Below are 21597 nucleotides of genomic sequence, written 5' to 3'. Positions count from 1 at the left end.
TGTCACAAATAGGGTTAGGCCTGCGATTAGGTTTTTTTTAGTTTGGATTGAAGGTTAGAGTTAGGGTTAAGTATACAGGTGTGTTGTGGGTTAAAATTTAGACTCCGATTTCTGTACTGGAACAATAGACCGCAAAGCACTCGTGACAATTGTCGCGGGAGCAAGTGCCGTAAATCCGAACCTTCATTATACAAATGTGTAGGGGATTTCCCCATGTCCCTTTACACTATACACAATTTTTCGTACACTTTATAAACGAACACAAATTATATTCCGGACTTTGCTCAGTTTCAGTTTCGAGTTTGATCGTGGTTCTGTGCAAACTGAAGTACCCGTAGTTCCGTGTTTGAGATTGTAGCAGTACTATGTATTACTTCCGCCAATAAAATAATATTGGATTTCTAAAAAAATGACTCTGCTAACGGTAGACTACAAATTCATGCTTTTTGATTTGATACAATGGAAGAAGAGTAGCTTCTTTTTTTCGCCCTTCTTCGTGTATTCATATTCCCTATCAACAATTCGAGAGTGTGTGTGTGTGGGGGGGGGGGGGGGGGGTCTTTGTGCCCCGTGTGGCCTTTCTCTCGGATCTTGATTTATTACTAAAAGCTGACAAACTATGAGATATGCGATATACATGAGTAACGGTATGAAACAGAACAAGAAAAAGCGGAGAAGAAAGAGGAGAAGAACTGGAAAGAAAAAAGGAAGAGGAGCAGAATGAGGAGGAGGAGTAGGAGGAGAAGAAGAAGAAGTATTAAAAAAAAATAAAGAAGAATTCAAGACTGAACTACTTTTAATACTATTTCAAGGCGCCTTCTTTTTTTGTCTAAGTATTCTTCTATATTCTTCAATAATAATTTATAACAATTATATTCTATGATTTTCCTGGAAAGATCAGGGCACATTTTAAGTAGAGGTATATGAATTATATTTCTGGGTTCTCCCCATTCTAGTAGCGTTCAGTTTGTATGGTAGATCCAACATTTTCACGGGAAATCACTGAGTCTATGAGCACAGACTAAGAATACCAAAGAAACGACAGCCATGAGCACACACAAACCATCACCAAAGGCATTTAATAGTGATACGCATTCAAGTGCAGCCGGTCGCAAAACTTGTCTTTCATTGGAGAACAATACACGATCATCAAATCAATATCATCTAACTTGTTCAATCATCAAAGCGGAACTTTTCCATGCCACAAGCAAAACGAAATTGGATATTTTCCCCATCCGACTACCATTTCATCATTTTGGAATTTTGAGAAAGAATTTTAGCCAACGCTTCCTGCGTTCTCGCAACCACTCACCGTTATGTTGCTGTGTTAGCCTACCAAACTAAAACCACTGACGGCCGTACCTCCAGTCCTTCAAGTTCGATATCCTTCTTGATGAAAACACTCATTTCTGGAATCATTACATGGGAAAGAGGACTGTGACACATTGATTGAGAGATTGTTTTGAGAGATTTATTCACAAAGAGTGTTTTTCTATTAATTTCGCTCTTCACCCATCTTCGAAGTAACACCTGCTAGTGAAGATTAATCTTTTCGTCAATTGCTTAATGTTTTAGATTTTGTGAACCAGCAACATCAGCAGCAGTATCAACGACAACATCAAACAATTGCATTTACATTGTTACATTTAGCAAGGATTCTCTAAATAACCGAGCAACACCAACATGTCTTTATTTTACAAACATAGCGTTTTCAACCAGGCAACATCTAACTTCGTCCATTCTGTATCAAGCAGCGAACTGTCCAATCTCATCGCTTCTCCAAGTTTATCCGATGCAAGCAACTGTCGCCCATACCATCTTGTTGTTAAGACAAACAAGAAGTATTTCTGGAACCATGTGAGTCTGTTCCCGACGCCGTTTACGCTTTCCGATATCCTTGATAATGACGGGGCAGAGAGGTTCGATGAGGTCGACGGGACTCAGACGGACCTTGTAAACTTTGAAAGATCGCTGATTATCGAGGCTAAAGGTATCAATAACATTTCTGTATTTTGCCTGTGTAAAATATATCGTGATATGAATTTAGTATGTATTCCATAATAGGATCATAAATTATAAGCATTAAATCATTAATCTTTTAACCATTTTCATCTAAATGTTAAAACATGACACATGCTCTTTCATCGATCTTTGTCAAATCCAAATTTAAGATCAAATTCATTTTCATCTGTAGCCTCGCTGCAAAAAAGGTTGATACCGTATTAATGTACGAAAATTAAATTGATACATTTTCTTTAATTCAGACTTCGAACTACCTGTAATAGCTACTACTGTAAGTGTTCAATAAGGCATTTGGCATTGACCAACATTGTGTATTTTATGATAGCTTAAACGGGGATATACTGCAAAATATATTCACATAATCATGTCAAAACAAGTTTCCTATACCCTATGCGCTTGAAGTGATACAAAGTTATTGAAACAATTATTAACATTCTCATTATGAATATGATCTTTAGGTAAAGTCGAGGCTTCGTTAGCAATGGAGATAGCTGGTTTTGAGTTAGACGCTAACCGACACATCGCAGTCTCTGTAGACTTTGGTCAGGTTGTTGAGAAATCACTCGACATACCTCAACTCGCCAACTCTGTCAAAGGAAGGTAAATATGAATAGTTGGTGGCTTTGCATTTCATACAAGCAGCTAAGATAGGTTCATAAGACGCTATTCCAAGTATCCTATGATAAAAAACATGAAATGTTCAAAGTGCAATATCAGATTAACAGTTGCTTTAATGAAACGGGTATTTTTTAAGCTGATTACATGGTACTACTACGATGTTATACCGTATAGCTCCAGATCGTCGGCTTCTCTCTCTCCATCTTTCCAATTCTGGATGCTGTCTATTCATTCTGGATCACGACTATCAATTACATGAAAATTGGCGTATCCATCATCCAATGTGGAGCCGGAGAAGAGTGTAAGCCCCCTTGAGCCCCTACCCCCGTAGGAGAAAAAAAATAAACACATTTTGAAGTGGTTTGTACAGCATTAGGCACTGCATCCGAAACCATTAAACCTCCCGCTTCCTTCTCCCCACTCTATCTCGCAAGGATTTTGACTCCCCCTCATTAATTCATTCTGGATACACCACTGATAAGGGTTATTTGAAAATGATGATTGTCATTACCTGTCAGTTTATGAGTTTATGAAAACCACCCATCGCAAAGGACCTTTTCAAATCAAAGATGAATAAGCCTCTTTATAAAATATCTCTCTCATTTTTCTCCTTTTTTTCTCTTTAAAAGGAAGATAAACCTGAAGAAGGATTTCATTAAAGAAGTCATGGCGAAGAAACGCAATACGCTTTGCCTGGTCGTGACGACACTAAGCACAGAGGCTGAGTCCAAAATCACGACTGAGCTTCAAACAAGTGGATCGGCCGACGGTAAATTCACTGCAGGAACAGCGAGATCGGTGAGCCAAACAAAACTCAGATCTCTAACCCTAACCCCACGTTCCAAAGATTGATAACGATACTTCTAAAATTGGTCTCAGTTTGAAATACGGGGCTTTAAAATCTTAAAAAAACTTATTTTTTAAATTTGTATATTGTTTTCTAATCGTGAATCATGGAACCTACATAAAACACCAATGCAAAGACTATCTAGTGTAGCTCAATTTAAATACCATATTTTTGGCCATCCCATATTCTTATTACATACAATACGGCATTGTAATATTTGTTTAGTTTGGGTAATAAAATCAGTGAGTTCTATTGACCATAAGAATATACAATGTACGAGACTATTATAGTAATAACGATGTTTGAGAAGGAAATATGTGTGGCAATTGTTATGAAAATTCAGCCAACAGTGATGACATATTTATTTGCCTATTGGACGCTTGACTTGAGATGCGAAGGTCGTGGATTTGAGCATGGACATATTATAGTAGGTCCATGGTTTGAGCCCAGGTACGGCACTTTCGTCATTGGGATGCACGAATGATGAACGATAACACGATTCCGCTTTGTGACCCTATTCTTTTCAGTGAGCTTGATAATATGTTGATTGTAACTGAGGGTTCTAGGACACCTACCCCTGGACACCTACCCCCTGGACATCCACCCCCAGTCAACTACCCCCTAGGACAACTACCCCCTAGGGCAACCACCCTCTAGGACGACTACCCCCAGGACGACTACCCCCCTGAAAAAGTATACCTCCCAGACAACTACCCCCTAGGACAACTACCCCATGGACAACTACCCCATGGACAACTACCCCCTGGAAAACTATCCCCTATGACAACTACCCCCGGACAACTACCACCCAGACAAATACCCCGGACAACCATCCACTTAAGGCCCAAGTGCTCTGTGACACATAAACCACTTTTTCTCAAAATGGCCAAAATTGAGTTACGTCTTTGTGTCACTGACCCCTCGATATATAATGGATTCGTAGTGGTGTTGTCTAATCATTTGACTTCGAATGCAAAGTAAGATCATGGGTTCGAGCCCCGGCATATAATAGTAAGCCATTTAATCTACATTGCTCCTGTCCACCGAGCTATTAATGGGTTACCCGATAGTCTGCGAACGTCAGAGTGATATAGGATTATCATGTAAGTGTGCCTTTCTTAAAAGGCGACTTCCTGAATGCTCACAATAGGAGTGGAGACTGTGCACTGTAAAGTACTGTACTGTATAACTGGTATATTTGGTATTGTTGTTATTATTATGATCATGATGATGATTATTCATTTCAGATTAACGTCGAGACCTCGCTGTCAGGTGACAGAAAGCGTACCCTAGAGATCCCGTCAAACACACCGCTAGCTTTCCGTATGCTGGAGATTCTGGTCCGCCCAGACCGGAGCATCCAGCTCATGCAACTCCCGAACAGTGAGGGCGGGTTCGAGATTATTAAAGATGACAAAGAACCCACACCAAGCCGTAAGTATTTATTTATTAAACAAGAGTGTTTTCGACGAGTGCCCAAAGTTGGTTTGATACATAATTACACTCTTGGCAATTTTGATACCCGGTACTGCTTTCAAATGGTTTTCTATTGATTCCATAGCTACTTTAAATATGTATGTCTTGTATGATACGTCTTTGCCGGAAATCACGATGGTAATTGAGAACTGCTTTCGGTCGAGACTCGAAAGGGTAATGACTGACAAGCACAAAAAAGTAAGATAACTGAAACACAAAACGAAAGTGAGAGAGAAAGAAAATAAAGCTTTGCATAAACAAGCTTTCAACAAAATATAAATGTATACGATATCTAGGGACTACTTTATTTCAAAAGAATCACTTGTATTGGCAAAAAACTTTGCCCCTTTGATTTGCATGATGTAAAACAAATGTTTTGCTAATTACAATTCTTGTTTTTTTGTTTCATCATAAAGGGGATTTAACACCCAGAAGTGGTCTACAGTTAAGTATAAATGGTAAGTATTAGGAAATGATTTTTTTCTCGGGGGGGGGGGGGGGGAGGATGAAGGAGATGGGTAGATGGAAACAAAGAGAATCAGAGAGGAACAGAGAGGGGGGGGGGTAAGAAGCATAGGCCATAAGCTCTCCCTGCTTTTTTTTACTTTACACGTTTGAGATCCACCGTGTTTAATGACAATTTTGTTTCTTGATATCCACTTGGCAGTGGAATAGGGGGGGGGGGGGGACCGGCTCCACCCTTTTGTAAATGCACCACTGACTAGCCTGTTTTAACTTTGGCTGTTGCTTCTTTTGTTGGATGATTATAATTCAAACTGTAAGAAATCTATATCATTAAAGATATTATTTTCAATTTTATTATTATCATTATTATTTTGTAATCATTTATTACTATATTACTATAATTAGTATTGTAAATATTATCCTTTTCAATATTATTATTATTATCATTAATATTATAGTTCATATTTCATTATTATTATTATCATCATTATTATCATTTTTATCATTATGTGAGACGATTTTTCTTTCTACATTTCCATTTCTTATCCAAACATGTAGGCCCGGTGCCGGACATGGAAGAGATTCGACAGCAGTTGAAGCCGATGTTGTTATTGCCTGAACAAGGTCTAAACGATGCACGGCGCTCCCTGAAAGAACTTCTCAGAACAGAAAACTCTATCCTGCTCAACAGCTTAAACATTATGGTCAGTTTCGATTTCATTTTTGAAGCTTTAATTGTGAGCATGATTTATATATTGTTGCCCATAAAGACGGAGTAAATTTCTTAACCTATTTTTAAGAAAAACTCTCTAGAAAATATGATTTATGAAGGGGCACGAACATGACGGGAGGGGGGTAGGGGCTGTCTTACTCGGTGGATGCAATGTAAATTAAAAACGCCATCGACTAGAGGGGGGGGGGGGAGATATTTTAGGAGAACTTTTATATACCCCCTTTTCGCCTCTTTCCTCCTCTTCCCTTTTCAGGGGAAGGGGTTGGGGGTTGGGGGGGGGGGGGGGTTCATGCCCTCCTATAGCTTCGTCACCGATAATAATCATGATGAATAATACTATAAACCATTCATTTCCTCACTATTCCTTTCAATATTACAATGTACGTGTAATGATAAAAAGGGGTTTGTACAGTGCACATTAGATCAGAGGACCATGCCCTGCTATTGGCGCTGTTGTTAATCTTTTGCACATGAGACCTCAATTAGATTGCGTTAGCCCTGGGCCCTAACCTGCGCTAATCAAACCTGTGAAGATAGTTAGCACTTACGCCAACTATTAAAAACGATATTTGCACTTTTCACTCTCTCTCTCTCTCTCTCTCTCTCTCTCTCTCTCACACACACACACATACACATGGCGCGTCGAAGGCTGCGCCAGTCGAATTGACGTAGTCCTCCGTCAGATGAATGTCGCCTCATATTCAATGAGGATTACGCTAAATAATGTACTCAACTTATAATCATGATTTTTAAGCCAATTGCATGAACTGGGTTTAGCGACTAAATAGTTAACGGGCTCGAGTTTATTTCGCTTTTTTACAAGCGTCAGTTAATCACAAAATTATTTACGTCTAGGGACAGACCTTTTAATGTCACAAATGGGAAGATGCTACTCAAGTTTAAACCGGGCTCTTTCAGAGTCAGTTTGTAGGGGAAGACATCGAGCTGAACATACTACTTGGTCAACTCATATCTCCCCATAAAACGCACTTTGCTTTTTATAGTTCCAGGTAGCTTTGAACTCTCTACTTGTTGGACACGGCGGCAAGCAGACGACACAGGAAATATTGCGGGAAAAACTCGGCTGCTCCGATCTGAATGATACCAAACCTCTCCTACAGGCGGCGGGCTTCTCTTTTGAGGTTTGTTGACATTGTATATACATGTAGCGTTATCTTTGAATGTCCTAGTACGGACACAGATAATTAACATAAGCATTGACGGAATTCCTATTCAGGAAAAAAGAGACAAATCAGTCATTTGAACAGTCAACGGAGGAGTGGGGTAGCAAAACTAAAAGTGAGTCTATACCCCCTCCCCCTCCAAAACAAGATTAAACAGAGAACAGAAGTGGGCAGAGGCTTCATATGCTAAGACAAAATGAAGAAGAAGAAGAAAGTTAAAATAATATAAAGAAAAGGAGAAGAAGAATAAGCAGGAGGGGGAGGAAGATGAGGAGGAGAAGAAGGAGAAGAGGATGAAGACGAAGACGACGTCGAAAGGAGAGGAAGACTGGAAACACAAGAAATTGGAGGGAGGGGGTTTGAGCGGAGTTATCGAATACTAGTAGCATTGTTCTCATACATCTAAAATGGTGAAATATTTCCTTATTTTATTAATATATGCCTTTTCTATGAAGCTTGTTACCATGGTAATCGGATTTTTAAAAATCTTCTTCTTATTTCAAATACAAAAAGGAGGACAGTGTAATGTTTCCGACAACAGATGAAAGTCGCATTCTTATCTGCACTTCAAATTTACTGGACCTGCTGGGTTGTAAGTGTTTTTTAAAATAATTTTATACCTATTAATCCTCCGGCAATATTTTCTAAATAACACAACAGGTACAAATTGATTACGAACAAACCAGGCAACCAGTGTTATCGAAAATGAGCATCTCACTTTCCTTTATCGATTTCTCCTTTCATGTAAATTCTTCTTCAAAGCAATATGATGATACGGTGCCACTTTAACAAAAATTGTAATTGTATTCTTCTCTCCCCTTTTATATTTTAGATTTATATTTTTGTCTTTTATTTTAAAACCGTTTTGATAGAAATGACTTCCCTAATCTCCAATGAACCATCTCATCTTCGTTGTAATTTGAAGATTTTCGAAAAGCTTTCATTATTAACTTTTATGATTAAGGCTCATGTGATGTCACACTTGGAATGCAATATTGAGGTCTGCTCCTAACTTGAGGTAGATGAACATCAGTGATCGCCCAATTTGAGGCGTGCTCAAAGAATAAACAAGTGACTAATAAAAATTTTCTAAGTAATTAATGTGTTAATTGATTACCAATTTTCAATACAAATGTTTGATATTTCTTGTACGGATGAAATAAGTTATAAGACATATTGCCCTGGACCAAATTTTGTAGCACAGTATCTCTGACAATGAGATGACACCTAGTCGCTCCAGTATGCCGTCATTATAATTTCATTTTAATGAAGGACCACTTTTTGGCCGAATTTAATTCTCTGATTGTTTGAATTCCAGCTTTGAACGAGGACCAAGGAAGAAAATTGTATGAGTGTACCGAGGAGGAGAAACGGTCAATAACCAAAGTGGTAAAGAAATTTTGAGAACAAGCTTTTGTCCAGTATAGATGCTAGACTCTATTTTATATCATTTAATCGATTCCCAAATTTTATTTTATTGTTCTTTGACAACAACTTGTCGGAAACCATGTTCTAGTTGCTAAAAATACCAACATGTATACTTTCAATAGGAATTTGTCTGTTGTCTTTACATAATGTCGTGTGTAATCCTTGCTTTTTGGCATTTCATTCCCCTTTTGTTCTTTTGAGTGAAATGTTGATATGAAAAGATATGGAAACAGATATTATGTTCGTTTTGTAATATTGGCCTCTCTTTAGACTGTTAAGACTCCCGATAACACTCAGCATTCCAGATCAGGGAAAGCCCTAATACTTCGTCTTGAATCTCATTCTCATTCAGGACCCCGTCTTATAAAAAGTTGCAATCGATCCGAATCAATCGCAAGTCTCCCAATCCACCGCTAGTTTACTGTCTTCTATCCCTTATGTATATAGTTGCGATTAAAGGTAAAGACCAGTTATGGTCATGCGATGGCATTGTGAAAGAAACGTTGTGGAATCGATCAGAAAAGGTTGATCATCTAGCATCTAGCATCTGCAAGGTTCTGGAATCATCAAAATGATAAGAAATTTGGCCCATTCTTCGTAAAGTTACAAGCACTATACACAGAAAGATGTATATGGGACTACCCTATATCTCTCACAGACCATGAGAGAAACAAATTTACCAAATATATGAATTAGTAGGCGGTTTCCCGGCAAATTTTTTATCATCATGTATTAGTCAAAACATATTCTTTCACATGATTGGTAATGAGAGCTTCCATTTCATTTTTTTAAATTGGGGCGTTTCCAATACTGGTCTTTACCTTTAATATATCAATCGCAAATAAGTTCCATTTAATCGCAACTGCTTATAAGACGGGTCCAAGATATATAGCGCTAAACCGTGATGGATTTTTAAACTTGTAAATCAATGGAAAATGCGCGAAACAACGATTATAAGCATAATATTTACTGAGCCCTGTTTTATAAGATGCAAAAAAAAAAAATCAAACACTATTAATCATTAAATCAATAGATTCATAATTACTGCGTCGAATCTGAACGAGGCTTTAAGCATATTAATACTGAACATTTCTTGTTTGTTGAATAACATCATGTACATTTGAAAAAAAATCATTTGTTACAATTTTGTATTCAGTTTGTTTAACTTTTATTTCATCAGATTGCACAAGCATTAGCTGCGGAACGGCTCCCCTTGGACCAGCCGTCTGTCAGCAATCTCTTCGCTGGTTCCAGGCGGGCAGAGTCGCTCGTGTTCAGCCTGGGATTCCAGCTAGAGAGAACCGATGGCAATTGGTATCTTTCCTATAGCACCAGCGAAATGGTCGAGGATGATCTGAGCCCAGCCGGATTGCTTGTCATCATGTGCGCCCTCTGGGATCAGAAGTGAAGATGGAGAAGGTGTCGTGGAGGTGTTGTGGAGGTGTCACGGAGGTGTCGCGGAGGTGTCGTGGAGGTGTCGTGGAGGTGTCGTAGAAGCGTCGTGGTATAGTGGTTCATTCACCTGACTCTCAATTCAAGTGTTGAGGGTTCGGATCCCAGCCCGGTACTAACCGCCCTTTGGCAATAAAGTAATCTGCCTTTGCAACTCTCCACCCAGGTATAAATGGGTACCTAGCAATTGATGGTGTAATACTAATGCCAGGGCCCTCAGGGAAGGACAGTAATGATGTCGATAGGGCTTCCATGGGTAAACGAAAAGCTCTAAACATGGGTATAAATCATCCTTATGTTGGGAGAGCAATGGGAAAACTATTGTCGTTACGTAGATAACAATCATGTTAGATTCAAATTTAGAGTAGTTTCTTTTATATCTTCAGACATTTCTACATTATAGTCCATGGCATCAATGCATTTCTGATGAGAATCATGTGTTTCATCAAACTGGTAAACACGAGTACAACATTAGAAATTTCAAAACACATGATACACAAGTTAATAGGTTTGTGTATCCATAAACAAAGGAAATTAAACCTTGATATTTAAACAAAACAGTACTTTAGATGATAATGTAAAGAAAGAAAAGATCTTCATTGATTATGTTGATATTTGTAACCAAGTACGGGACGAGGAGTAAATTGCAATTTAGTAAAAATGTCATCTTACCGAGCTCACCATATTTCATTACAATAGACCATAACCAAATTTAATGCACAAGTCTTTGTGAAGTGCCTCAATACAAATTATTTCATTCACCTTATAAGAATAATAGTAATTCAATGGTCAGAATGAAAAACTGCATAATCAAGTGTTGCTAGGTAGGTCAAGCCATAATGTTTGTCCAACCTGGCAACAACTAATGTGTGCAGTTTGGATTATGTCTATTGAAATACTATTATTCTTACCAGGTGAATGAAATAATTTGTATTGAGGCACTTCACAAAGACTTATGCATTAAATTTGGTTACATTAGGAAAATGGCCTATTGCATGTATCAATTAACATCTATTATAATCTGACTATACGAATGCTGCAAATTTTACAGTATTTAAGTTTGATTACAATCAGAAGTGTAATTAAGCATGCAAATATTGCAATGTTCAAGTTCATAATTTAATATGTGTAGGTAGGCATACAATAATTAATTATGCATCCAATAGTTATCATTGTTCAATATGCTTGCAAATATTATAATATTTTATTTTCGTCATCATTGTGTAGTTAATTATGCCAATGTAACATTATGTACAGTTGATACTTATAAACTGTTTTTTTCTTGAAGTCATGTCTTGAATGTTGAATAATTGCGATGCGAATTGAGGACGTGATTTGGGTAAATTTGGTAAAAGGGTTTTGGGTCAAAGAATCCATAAATTTATTCGTAAATTTTAGTTTTTTCCCAAATCCGTTCAAACATTTTGAAGTACATTAAAACACCTATGCATGCCTCATTTGCTTGTGTATACATTTATCGTTGTATAATGAGGCATGATTGTTCCGTTGAAGTTATGAGTGACTCAAAATGTTTTGAATTGAATAAATTAAGCATAAATTATAATGTTTAAACTGTACTGGTTTATTACCATCGAATACTTTAACATAAACACTTGTAATCATGATTTTTGTAACTCTTATCTTTTCACGTAATTTTTAACTTTTAGTTTTAGACATGTACATACCTTCAGCTTATTGAAACATTCTAGCATGATAATGTTATTTCTAGTTGTTAAGCTCTTTTACTTGTAAGTAAACACGTTTTACTTAAGCACTTTGTTGCACTTTTATATTTGTACAGTTTATTCTTTCTGCTTTGAATCTTTACAGGTTTTGTACACCCTTGGGTACTTTGCACAATCATAGCAGGTGCCTTCGAAACAACGTAATAATTGTACTAATTGGAATTATATGTAATGTCACCTTATATTTGTCTGAAGGAACACTGAGCACTTCGAATGTTAAAGGCACCGATTTTCTTTTTCGTATCTGATGGAGTGTGTATTGATTTGGCATGCAGTTGTTCTCAAATTGAATATTTTGTTGCATTGTGAAACATTCTGTATAACTGTGACGAATTCCTTGAAAATAAGTATTATGCACCTTGATATAAAAATACAAAGTAACAAAACGTAACAATTATTATTAGAGTTAATTCATAAAATCGTACAATTCGATCGATATTAATGGAATAAAGAACACAGGTGAAACTATAGCAATGGTTTTCTATTTATTATAATGTTGTTTGTATTGGCCTATTATTTATTTGGGATATATTTAGTGATGAAGAGGTGCGTTTTTAACTAATTCACATTTTAGACTTGCTCAGTTTAGAGTGATGTTGTTTTCCTTGATAAGATATCATCAAATTATTAAATCAATCATTCACTCAATGTGTTGTATTCATTTTTAGCAGATAAGCAATAAAGGACGCATTGAAGGTATAAGAATATAAAATATTGATGAAAAATGATATACAAATCTAAAAACTGTTGATTTTGTTTTGATACAAGGATCCTAATACATTGCAAATGCTTAAAAGGTCAAACTATGATAACAAACAAGCTATGGTAACAAAAAACAGCCTTGAGTGTTACTTAATGAAATGTACGAATATGATAATGTTTACGGGCAATACAGTCAGGTATTTAATCGCCCTTGAATTGATTTCTCGAAAATCCTTGCGATCGTATTATCTGACCTGTATGAATGTGGGAAGAAGTTCACCTGGGGGAAATAGCTCGTGTGTGATGGATTCCTTGTAGATAACATTGACAGCTCTGTTTATCCTGAAAGATAAATATTGATTGAGCTATGGTCATGCTATTGGAAATTGGAGAACTGGGATGGTTCATTATGACTAAGTTTCTTTTTTAAGGGCAATTCCTCTTCAACTGACATTTTTGGGGGGACATTTTCCCATACCAGCATAATAAATTAAAAAGCTCGTAAATAGTTTTTCACTTTCCCCGGAACGCGTATAGATTAGGAAACAAGGGCACGCAGCTCTATTCAGAGTAGTTATACGACTAAATGTTGTTAAATAAAATATGTTTACAAAAAAAAGTTTTGGAATTGACAATTGCAACGGAAAATGGTATAGATCTATTTAAAATGTTCATCAATTTCTTATAGGATTGATAATAAAATCTTCTGTAAACATTTCGCTATCTTCTGAAGAAACAAAGTGCACTATGGGCCAACTGTTTGCTTTGCACACCAGGTGGACCCTCTCTCACAAGTACAGGAGTTTTATCAAGTCTCGAACTCGGTCAGTGACCTCATTTTATAGCCATGTTCACACTGGCAATCAGTCGCTTTTAATTACAAGCTGGCGAAACCTAAAAGTTAAATCCGTTGACATGGCACATACTTTCGAGTGAGGACCCGCGCGGCTCGTAGTTAAGATCGTTAGTGGTTTTATAACTTTGCGTACACTTAAAGTTAAAAATCAAACCAAGAGCGAGTCCACACATTCCGTATAACTGCGAGATAACTTCGAAGTTTTGAACAACGGCCTAAACTTTAAGTTTACGGCCTGTCGTGTGAACTTAACTAATATTTAGCTTTTTTAATCCTTTGATTGGCAACGCTATTCCTCAAAACCAGAGTTTCGTTACCCGTAGACGTAACCATCAACAGTTATTCTCTTCATGTTGGTGTTTGAATAAGGACTATTAAGACGGATGCCAATATTTGCAACCATGGGCTCTCTGTATCCTGTATTCGCCAGTCTCCTGGTTTTTGCTAGTTTTGCTTGCCATGGCAGCCTTGTTGAAACAGAGGTAAAACAGCATTATTGAATTCTTTTCCACAATAGAAGAAAATTGCGTACTACTACCTAAAGCATGAACAAAATTACATACATTCGTTTAATAATAGCAATGTTTGATGACATTTTTTGAACTCATCATCATGATAATGCAATATCATGTGTTTATGTTAATAAATAAATGTCAGTGTCATCCAGTTATACTTGAATACGCTTTTATGTTATAATTCCGTAAACTTTCAAAAAATTCAAATTTTACTTTAAAAATTACGATAATAATGGGCATATAATGTTAACAACAACAACACCAGCATCATCGACAAAATGGCCAATATGACCCAGATGAATAAGATTTCACTTGTTTTTTCGCTAAATATCCATTCCAATATACAGTGTAAGACCGCTTTTTTCATTTCCCCCCGATTTGCTTACCTTATAAGGACGTAAGCATATCCGAAGCAGATCCTGTTGCCTTGCAAAAGAAATATGGTAAGTATATGTCATTCAAAAGCTTTATATCTTTAATGACTAATAAACTTTAAGCATTAACGTATATAATTTGTAACTCTTTTTTTCAAATACATTTTATTATTTTTTAAAGAAATAAACTAAATACTTATGACTTGCTATTAAATTATTTTTCACTGAAAATAATTATTCCTTGAATGGTGACCGATGGTAAAGCCCGTATGACATTTATCGAAAGTCTTGGAACCGCATAAAGACGTTATATCATAATGTGGCATGCGCTGTTTTTATTTTCAACAATACCTTACCCAAGTTGCTTACATTAGTTACAGCATAAGGGCCATGTTTCATGAAACTTGTTATCAATAACAAGTTGTAGCAATTGTTATAATCTACTCAAATCGTGGCATTTGGTTGGCTGATAGCAAATTTGTCATAAATATTTGTTATTGATAACAAGTTTGTATGAAACAGGGCCCTAGATCTACCGATTAATATAGTCGTCAGTGTCATGGCTTTTTTGGTGCTGTTTTTAGCTGTGGGATGCCCTCGGATCATCTCCCGCTCTGAATGGGGGGCTCGATCCCCAAAGTCTACCAGCAACCTGGTTACTCCTCTCCCATACGCTGTGGTCCACCATACTGACGGCAGCTCATGCTCTACCGAAGCCTCCTGCATGTCACAAGTTCGAGGAATCCAGGTACAGATAATAGGCATAAGCTTAAAAAGGGCAATCCAAACTGACCATTGCCTTCTTTGAAACAAAATTTATACCTTATGCCTTAAGTGAACAAGTCCAAAAATATACCCCCCTTCCACCTTTGAGGTGGTGAACTTTTTTACTTTTTTCTTTCTTTCTTTCTTAGTCAGATAAATTTGGAGTAAAAACATGAAAAGGCACCAGAAAAACCATGATAATGGAATATTACGCCCCTTCTTTTACGGTGAAGTACGCCTTCACCGAAAGATGGCGCAATTGAATATTCATTACAACAGCGATAGCGATGTCAGTAGTAAAAAAAAAATATGCCTTTGAAATCATTATTCTTTTCTCGATAGAACTATCACATGGATTCCAATGGCTGGGATGACATCGGTTACAATTTTCTCATCGGTGGTGATGGAAACGTTTATGAGGGACGCGGATGGAATTACAAAGGAGCTCATGCTTCGAGTTACAACTCATACTCCCTAGGTAAGCTAGTGATCGCATATTTACTATAACTGTATTAAATTCTGATCATTATTATTTGTAGAACAGGATTTAAGTCGACCAGAAAATCGACGTATCTTACTCTTTGCGCAACAGTTACCGGGTTGACAGTGCAATCGTAATACCATTTATCATGGATTGTGAAAAAGTACCCGGGATAACGATACAGCATTTTTCCATATCTTTCGGCGAACGCCTAAATGGGTAAAGGCTTTCTTGAATACACATAATTATGCTGAAACAATAGATGTATGTGCATAAAGTTAGTTGAGTGCTTAGTATAGCGAATGACGAAATATGTTATGGTTCCTGGGGTTAATGATGAAGTTAAAAATAATAATTGTGGATGGCTTTCTTTCGTAAGATACAAGGTTAAATCCCACTTGCTTGGAAAATATTCCACTCGTCGTGCAAACAGACAAGTACAGGACGAGGCACATACGACTTCTGAACAAAATATATGTCAAGTGCACATTAAGAGAGAGAGGGGGGGGGGGGGTAGAAGGAGGTATAGCAAAAGAGAGAAATTGGGATAAAATGATAAAAACGGAAGAGGAGATAGAAAGAAGTGAAAGACAGCGACAGGGTAGAGAGAGAGAGAGAGACAAAGACGAGGGGGGGGGGGGGGGATATGGCTAATATGAATAAATGTTATAGTCACTGATTATATCGTTTCCTTCTATTACAACTAGGTATCTCCATGATCGGTAGATTTACTTCCTTAACCCCGGGACAAGAGATGCTAGATGTGCTTGATGAACTCCTCGACTGTGCTTTGAGCAGGTGATTATCTTTTGCAAAAGATATTTTCTTCATTCCGTTGCGGGGAGGGGGGGGGGGGGGGGGGGAATGCTGCTTTTTCTGGTGGCATATTTTGTTGTTGTTGTTGGGGGGGGGGGCCTTGTAGAGCTTGGAGTTCTCGCATTCATTTTGTACATGCGCCTTGCAAAAGTTTTTTTTCGGGGGGGGGGGGGCCCGGGGGGGGGGGGCGTTTGAGCCCCCAAACCCTTCCCTGTACCTTCACTGACCTTGGTACGTACACTCAACATAACAAATCTCTAGCATCTCATGCCAAGATGAAATTTATAAAAAAATATCATACTTTTAACTTTCCATGTGCAGCATTTGCCAATTCGCGCGTTCCTCGGTTTGTCACGAGTGCCGATCGACCGTAACAATTGGCACAAGCCCAGTGTATTGCAAAATCTTAAGAAGACCTAAAACAACTACTTTTACACCAGGGTCCCGTCTTATAAAGAGTTGATATTATTTGCAACTAATTTGCGATTGATATCAATCGCAACTATTGACATAAGAGATATGAGACTGCAAACTCTTGAAAAGACGGGGACCAAGGGCTCCGTCGAATGCGCTTCATCCGAATCGATCGTTAGTCCTCCAATAAATAACAAATTTAAAATGTCCTTAAGTTCAAATCAAGTTCCGACCGGTTCGAATCTACAAGTCATATGACCGGGCCCTAATATATGTTTAATCACTGTCTAAGAAATTAAAAAAATAGCGTCACTATTTCATCATGTTTGGCTCATGGATAGTTATGCAAAGTCTGAATAATTCGTTTTTATCCCGTTTCTTATGTTTTAGTTTTAGTTATTAGTTCAATTTAGAAATGTTTGTGTGACATCATTCAGCAAAAATATTTATAAAAAATAGCACCCGTCCTAGAATTGAAAATAACACGTTAAAATAAAGATTGTACGATATATTATTATTGGCGAGGACTGCTTTGCGGCCAATTACTAACATATTAAAGCCATATTCAAAGCATTAACCTGCGACTACTACCATTTCTATTTTAGGGATACCATAATACCGGGTTATAGTCTATTTGGACATCGTCAGGCGACATCAACCACGTGTCCAGGCGACGCTCTCTACACCAAACTGCAACAACATAAGCACTACGTAAGTAAAAATAACCATGTTTATCGAGTTCCTCGTGTGACATGTACATATTACACACCAGAATTTCTTCTTTTTAATATCTATTTTTTCTCAGTACAGTGTACATGTAAAAATCCACCCTTGGAGAATCATAAAAGGGTAGGGTGGATCCACTCTCAAAAAAGTAAAGTCCATCGCACAGTAAACGCCCTCGGACCTGACTATATATATAAATTTCGTCTTTGGCACAAATTATAATTATATTTTTAATATACAATTATTTCGTTCGATAGAGGAACGCATGACAGAAATTAGATGTAAAATATGAAACCATCAGGCGAATGAATCTTATCACTTTTATTAATTTTTCGGTATCATTGGTACGAATTCTTAATCATATTGAATGGTTTTGTACGCAGGGGCTAAACTTGAGATAACTACTGCATGATTGATCAAATGATTCTTCGTGTTGTTGCTTAGAATTCAAAGTATGCATTTTATAGAATTTATCATCGATATCATGTCAAGGCAGACAAAACTATGCAAGTGTATGACAATTGATAAATATACATGTTTTATAGTTGACACGATTGCAAATAATTTCAAAAACATTCAACCTTGGTACAGGTTTGATAGCAATGTCAATCACCCTTCGAAATGTTGGAACATATCACTCTCACTAACCCAATACATAAAATCCTAACATAATTTAACCAGTTACAGTAAACTCTGATATTGAAACCGCCCTTGTGTTTTATTTCTCGAAAGTCTTTGCGATCGGGCTGTCGAGGAAAACTCCTTAACTTTCCATTTTTCGTCACTAACAGGTGTACATCAGTGGCTCAGTGGGTAACCCCCTGGACGGGGAGCAATGCTCCCTCTAGGATGGTCTACTACCACGGACTAAGGTCCAGGATAAAGACAGTGGTGTGAACGGACCGTGAAAACGTTCCAACAATTTAAATCCTAACATGCTTTAATTTAAACGTAGAATTCTGAAATATAAAGTAATATTGATATCAGTTAAGCCAATATCACGCCTAAGTAAGGATTACAGCTGCATATGGCAGTTTATATCATTTCACTATTAATAGTCTCTTGCCTGAAAAAAACCTGATAGAATGTAATAATTATTCTAAAACCAAAGTTGGATGTGATTACCTACATCATGTTAGTTTGCATGTCTTCTGTACTAATTGTTTCTAAACTATAAGGTTATGGTTAACATATGACATCGTATAATAAATGATATCTATTTTGTCAGTTTGATTAATATCACTATTACAGAACAAAGCCCTTCCCTTCACTTTCCCAATGTAATCATATACAGTAAATATATGACTGAAATGTATCAATCTTATAAATAAAAACACACGAGGAAAATAAAACTCAATCTTAGCGTCATTATTCTTCTGTTCGCGAGATGTGAACGGTCCTGGCGTAGCTGGGCTTCACATTATTTGTTGGAATATCGTACAAAACCTGAGTGCAAGATAAGAATGAAGCATTCATTAGAATAGAGGGAGGGGGGGGGGGGGCAATGAATGCCTTCATAAGCATATCAAGTAATAACAGAATTGAAGATAGATACACATTTCTTTTCCTTCATTTAAGTAGCAGAAGACAAAGTGGAAAGAAGAAAGATAAAAAAGGTGATTTAAAATGTTTTACAGTGGAAAAACAAATTAGACAATTAAAATAAACCACTAAGAGCCATGAATACCGGTGTGTTGGCTTAGTCAGGAGAGCGTCCGCCTCACAACCGGGAGGTCGTGGGTTCGAACACCCCGGCCGCGTCATACCAAAAGACGTTAAAAGGCGGGAGTTGCTGCTACCTTGTTTGGCGTTCAACAATAAATGGATTATAGAGCAACGTCGATCTGGCGCTACTCAGTGGCTGCCGGGCTCACGATCAATTGGGCAAAAAGAATTTCCATTTTCGGTTTAACTTAATAAAATTTGGAGTGGACTTTAAAAAGATTATTATTATTATTATTATTATTGACCCTTTCAAACTATACGGATTCTCAAAATTCATTCCTGAAAAATTGAAGAACAATAATGTCTTCATTCACTTGCAATGTCCATATTTTAAATGATCGAAATTGCCCTGGAATCTGAAAACATGAAACCTCCTTCCGTGGTAATAGTAGAACCCGGGGAAGTTGAGGAGACTCAAAGCGTGGAATCATCGTCTGTCCAATACAACAACCCGGCATGATAGCCCAAACATTTGACTGTCACGGTATCCCGCAGGTAATACAGGACGTTTGTTTGTACCGTCTAGATCCATGTAGATGATATTTTGGACGTTAGTATCAACAATGAAGATTTTCCCGGCTGGAGAAATAAGAAGAAAAGAGAAAAATATGTTTCAAAGATCTTATATTGATAATGATGATAATTTGTATTACCGTTATAATCATTATTATAATTATTATTATTACTTTCCTTAATATTATTACTACCATTATTATTATTATCATTTCTATTATAAATTTTTTTCTTTCTGCTATCATTACTATTGTCATTATTATCATTATTGGTATTTTGGTCATTATATATAAATATTAGTATCATTAATATCAATATTATCATCATTATTATTATCAATATTATCATCATCATCATCAACTTCAGGTGGCGCTGTAAAGGCGCTGCTGTGGCCTTCACGAGAGCACGCCATGCAACTCTTTCACCTGCCAGTTGTGTTGCACCTTTCATTCCTTGTCCAGACACTTTCTTGATATCATCAGGTTTTTTTTTTACGCGAAATGTTAATTATCCACTATTCATGTTTGTTAAACTTATCAAGGTTTAACTCACTTCAAAAAAATAAATTGTTTCCTTTTATTCAGATAAGGGATGCCCATTGACAAAAACGCCTGGAAAAGAAATGTACTTTATATTCTACTTTCCTTCCCTAACTACATAGTTACAATTGAAAAGAGAGTGATATAGAAAGGGGTAGTATGACATGGAGATAGGTAAGTCCATAAACAGTTTTTTATGTTTGAAAGTTCATTTAAAGGTAATACAAAGTTTTGGGAAATTTTGAAAATTTAGCCCCTAAAACACTCCTAAACACTCCTACTTTTGAGAAAAATTGAATACAAAAATTTACCGGTGCTCCCGGTAAATTTTTATGAATTTCAAATGGCGCCTACGGCTGTTCAATGGTAGCTACGACCATGAAAATTTCACAATATGTAGTTGTGATATATAATTTTCAAATGGGAATACCTAATCGGTCAATTTTAGTCAATAAACATTGTTTTATAGCTTAATTAATATCTTGACCTTGAGAGGGAGCTATACAGCATAAAGAGTTTATTATTTACGATTCATATGGAAACGTTGTATCATCCGCTCAATCTGACTTGCGTGCATAGAACAAATAAGCATTTTTCCATGAAAAAGTGAAGTTTTCTAAAATGTGCGTTTCTTTCCAGCATTGGGGCGCCCGGAAGTCACTCGGTTAACATTTCATAAAGTATAATATAAAAAAGACCATATGCAAATTTTCTGTACTTTTGTCGGAAAAAATACATTTATCCAGCACAATGTCGTCTCTTTTTGCGTTGGAGAAGAGCAATTAGCGAGTTTCAATCACACTCTGGCAGATCTCGCAAGCTCTCACTCGTTTCACTGTTGTCAAGAGACTTTGGGGCAAGCGGTTAATGAAAATACTAATCGTTAGCTTTCTTCTGGTATCAAACTTATTTTGATTGATTGTATAATTTTGTCGGAATAAAGGAAACAAAAATGCTCGACCAACAACTCATCAGCGTCTGAATTGACCTTTTGACCTTGAATTCCCTGATGCAAGCGCACTAATGACGTGATCTTTGCTAAATCGGTGTCTTTTATCCTAAAATGCGACACTTTCACAATGTTTATACATCTTTTTTTAATTATTAGTAAGATATAACATATTTTTTCTGATATGACTGAAGTTTTGGGTTTCATTTAATGAGCAATTTTAAAATAAGAGCCATTTTATTGTTTTAATTT

The 21597-nt window shown here is 36.9% G+C and overlaps 2 protein-coding genes across 2 annotated transcripts; both read left to right on the top strand.

Annotated features, from left to right (window-relative positions):
* Positions 1–1085: 1085 nt before the first annotated feature.
* LOC100889396 lies at positions 1086–10923 on the top strand. The gene is made up of 10 exons (XM_030974953.1): positions 1086–1990; positions 2481–2622; positions 3270–3438; positions 4735–4921; positions 5380–5421; positions 5987–6132; positions 7166–7303; positions 7859–7937; positions 8664–8734; positions 9954–10923. The coding sequence occupies exons 1-10, from the start codon at positions 1684–1686 to the stop codon at positions 10179–10181; spliced, it is 1509 nt and encodes a 502-aa protein (XP_030830813.1). The 5' UTR covers positions 1086–1683; the 3' UTR covers positions 10182–10923.
* A 2792-nt stretch (positions 10924–13715) lies between these two features.
* LOC764572 (peptidoglycan-recognition protein SC2) lies at positions 13716–18680 on the top strand. Its single transcript, XM_030974666.1, has 7 exons — positions 13716–14010; positions 14438–14486; positions 15002–15165; positions 15525–15660; positions 16371–16461; positions 17499–17604; positions 18411–18680. The coding sequence occupies exons 1-7, from the start codon at positions 13912–13914 to the stop codon at positions 18465–18467; spliced, it is 702 nt and encodes a 233-aa protein (XP_030830526.1). The 5' UTR covers positions 13716–13911; the 3' UTR covers positions 18468–18680.
* Positions 18681–21597: the final 2917 nt, after the last annotated feature.

Source organism: Strongylocentrotus purpuratus, unplaced genomic scaffold (genome assembly GCF_000002235.5).
Source record: "Strongylocentrotus purpuratus isolate Spur 01 unplaced genomic scaffold, Spur_5.0 spur5_scaffold_7, whole genome shotgun sequence".
Lineage (NCBI taxonomy): Eukaryota > Metazoa > Echinodermata > Echinoidea > Camarodonta > Strongylocentrotidae > Strongylocentrotus > Strongylocentrotus purpuratus.
This window is presented reverse-complemented; position numbering and strand designations above follow the sequence as displayed.

Excerpts from the sequence above, each read along its gene's own strand:
- LOC764572 (XM_030974666.1), top strand. The coding sequence starts at position 13,912 with ATGCCAATATTTGCAACCATGGGCTCTCTGTATCCTGTATTCGCCAGT. Across the intron at positions 14,011-14,437 it reads GCAGCCTTGTTGAAACAGAG|GACGTAAGCATATCCGAAGC; the intron begins GTAAAACAGCAT and ends TTACCTTATAAG. Across the intron at positions 15,661-16,370 it reads TTACAACTCATACTCCCTAG|GTATCTCCATGATCGGTAGA; the intron begins GTAAGCTAGTGA and ends TATTACAACTAG.
- LOC100889396 (XM_030974953.1), top strand. The coding sequence starts at position 1,684 with ATGTCTTTATTTTACAAACATAGCGTTTTCAACCAGGCAACATCTAAC. Across the intron at positions 2,623-3,269 it reads GCCAACTCTGTCAAAGGAAG|GAAGATAAACCTGAAGAAGG; the intron begins GTAAATATGAAT and ends TCTCTTTAAAAG. Across the intron at positions 7,304-7,858 it reads CGGCGGGCTTCTCTTTTGAG|GAGGACAGTGTAATGTTTCC; the intron begins GTTTGTTGACAT and ends AAATACAAAAAG.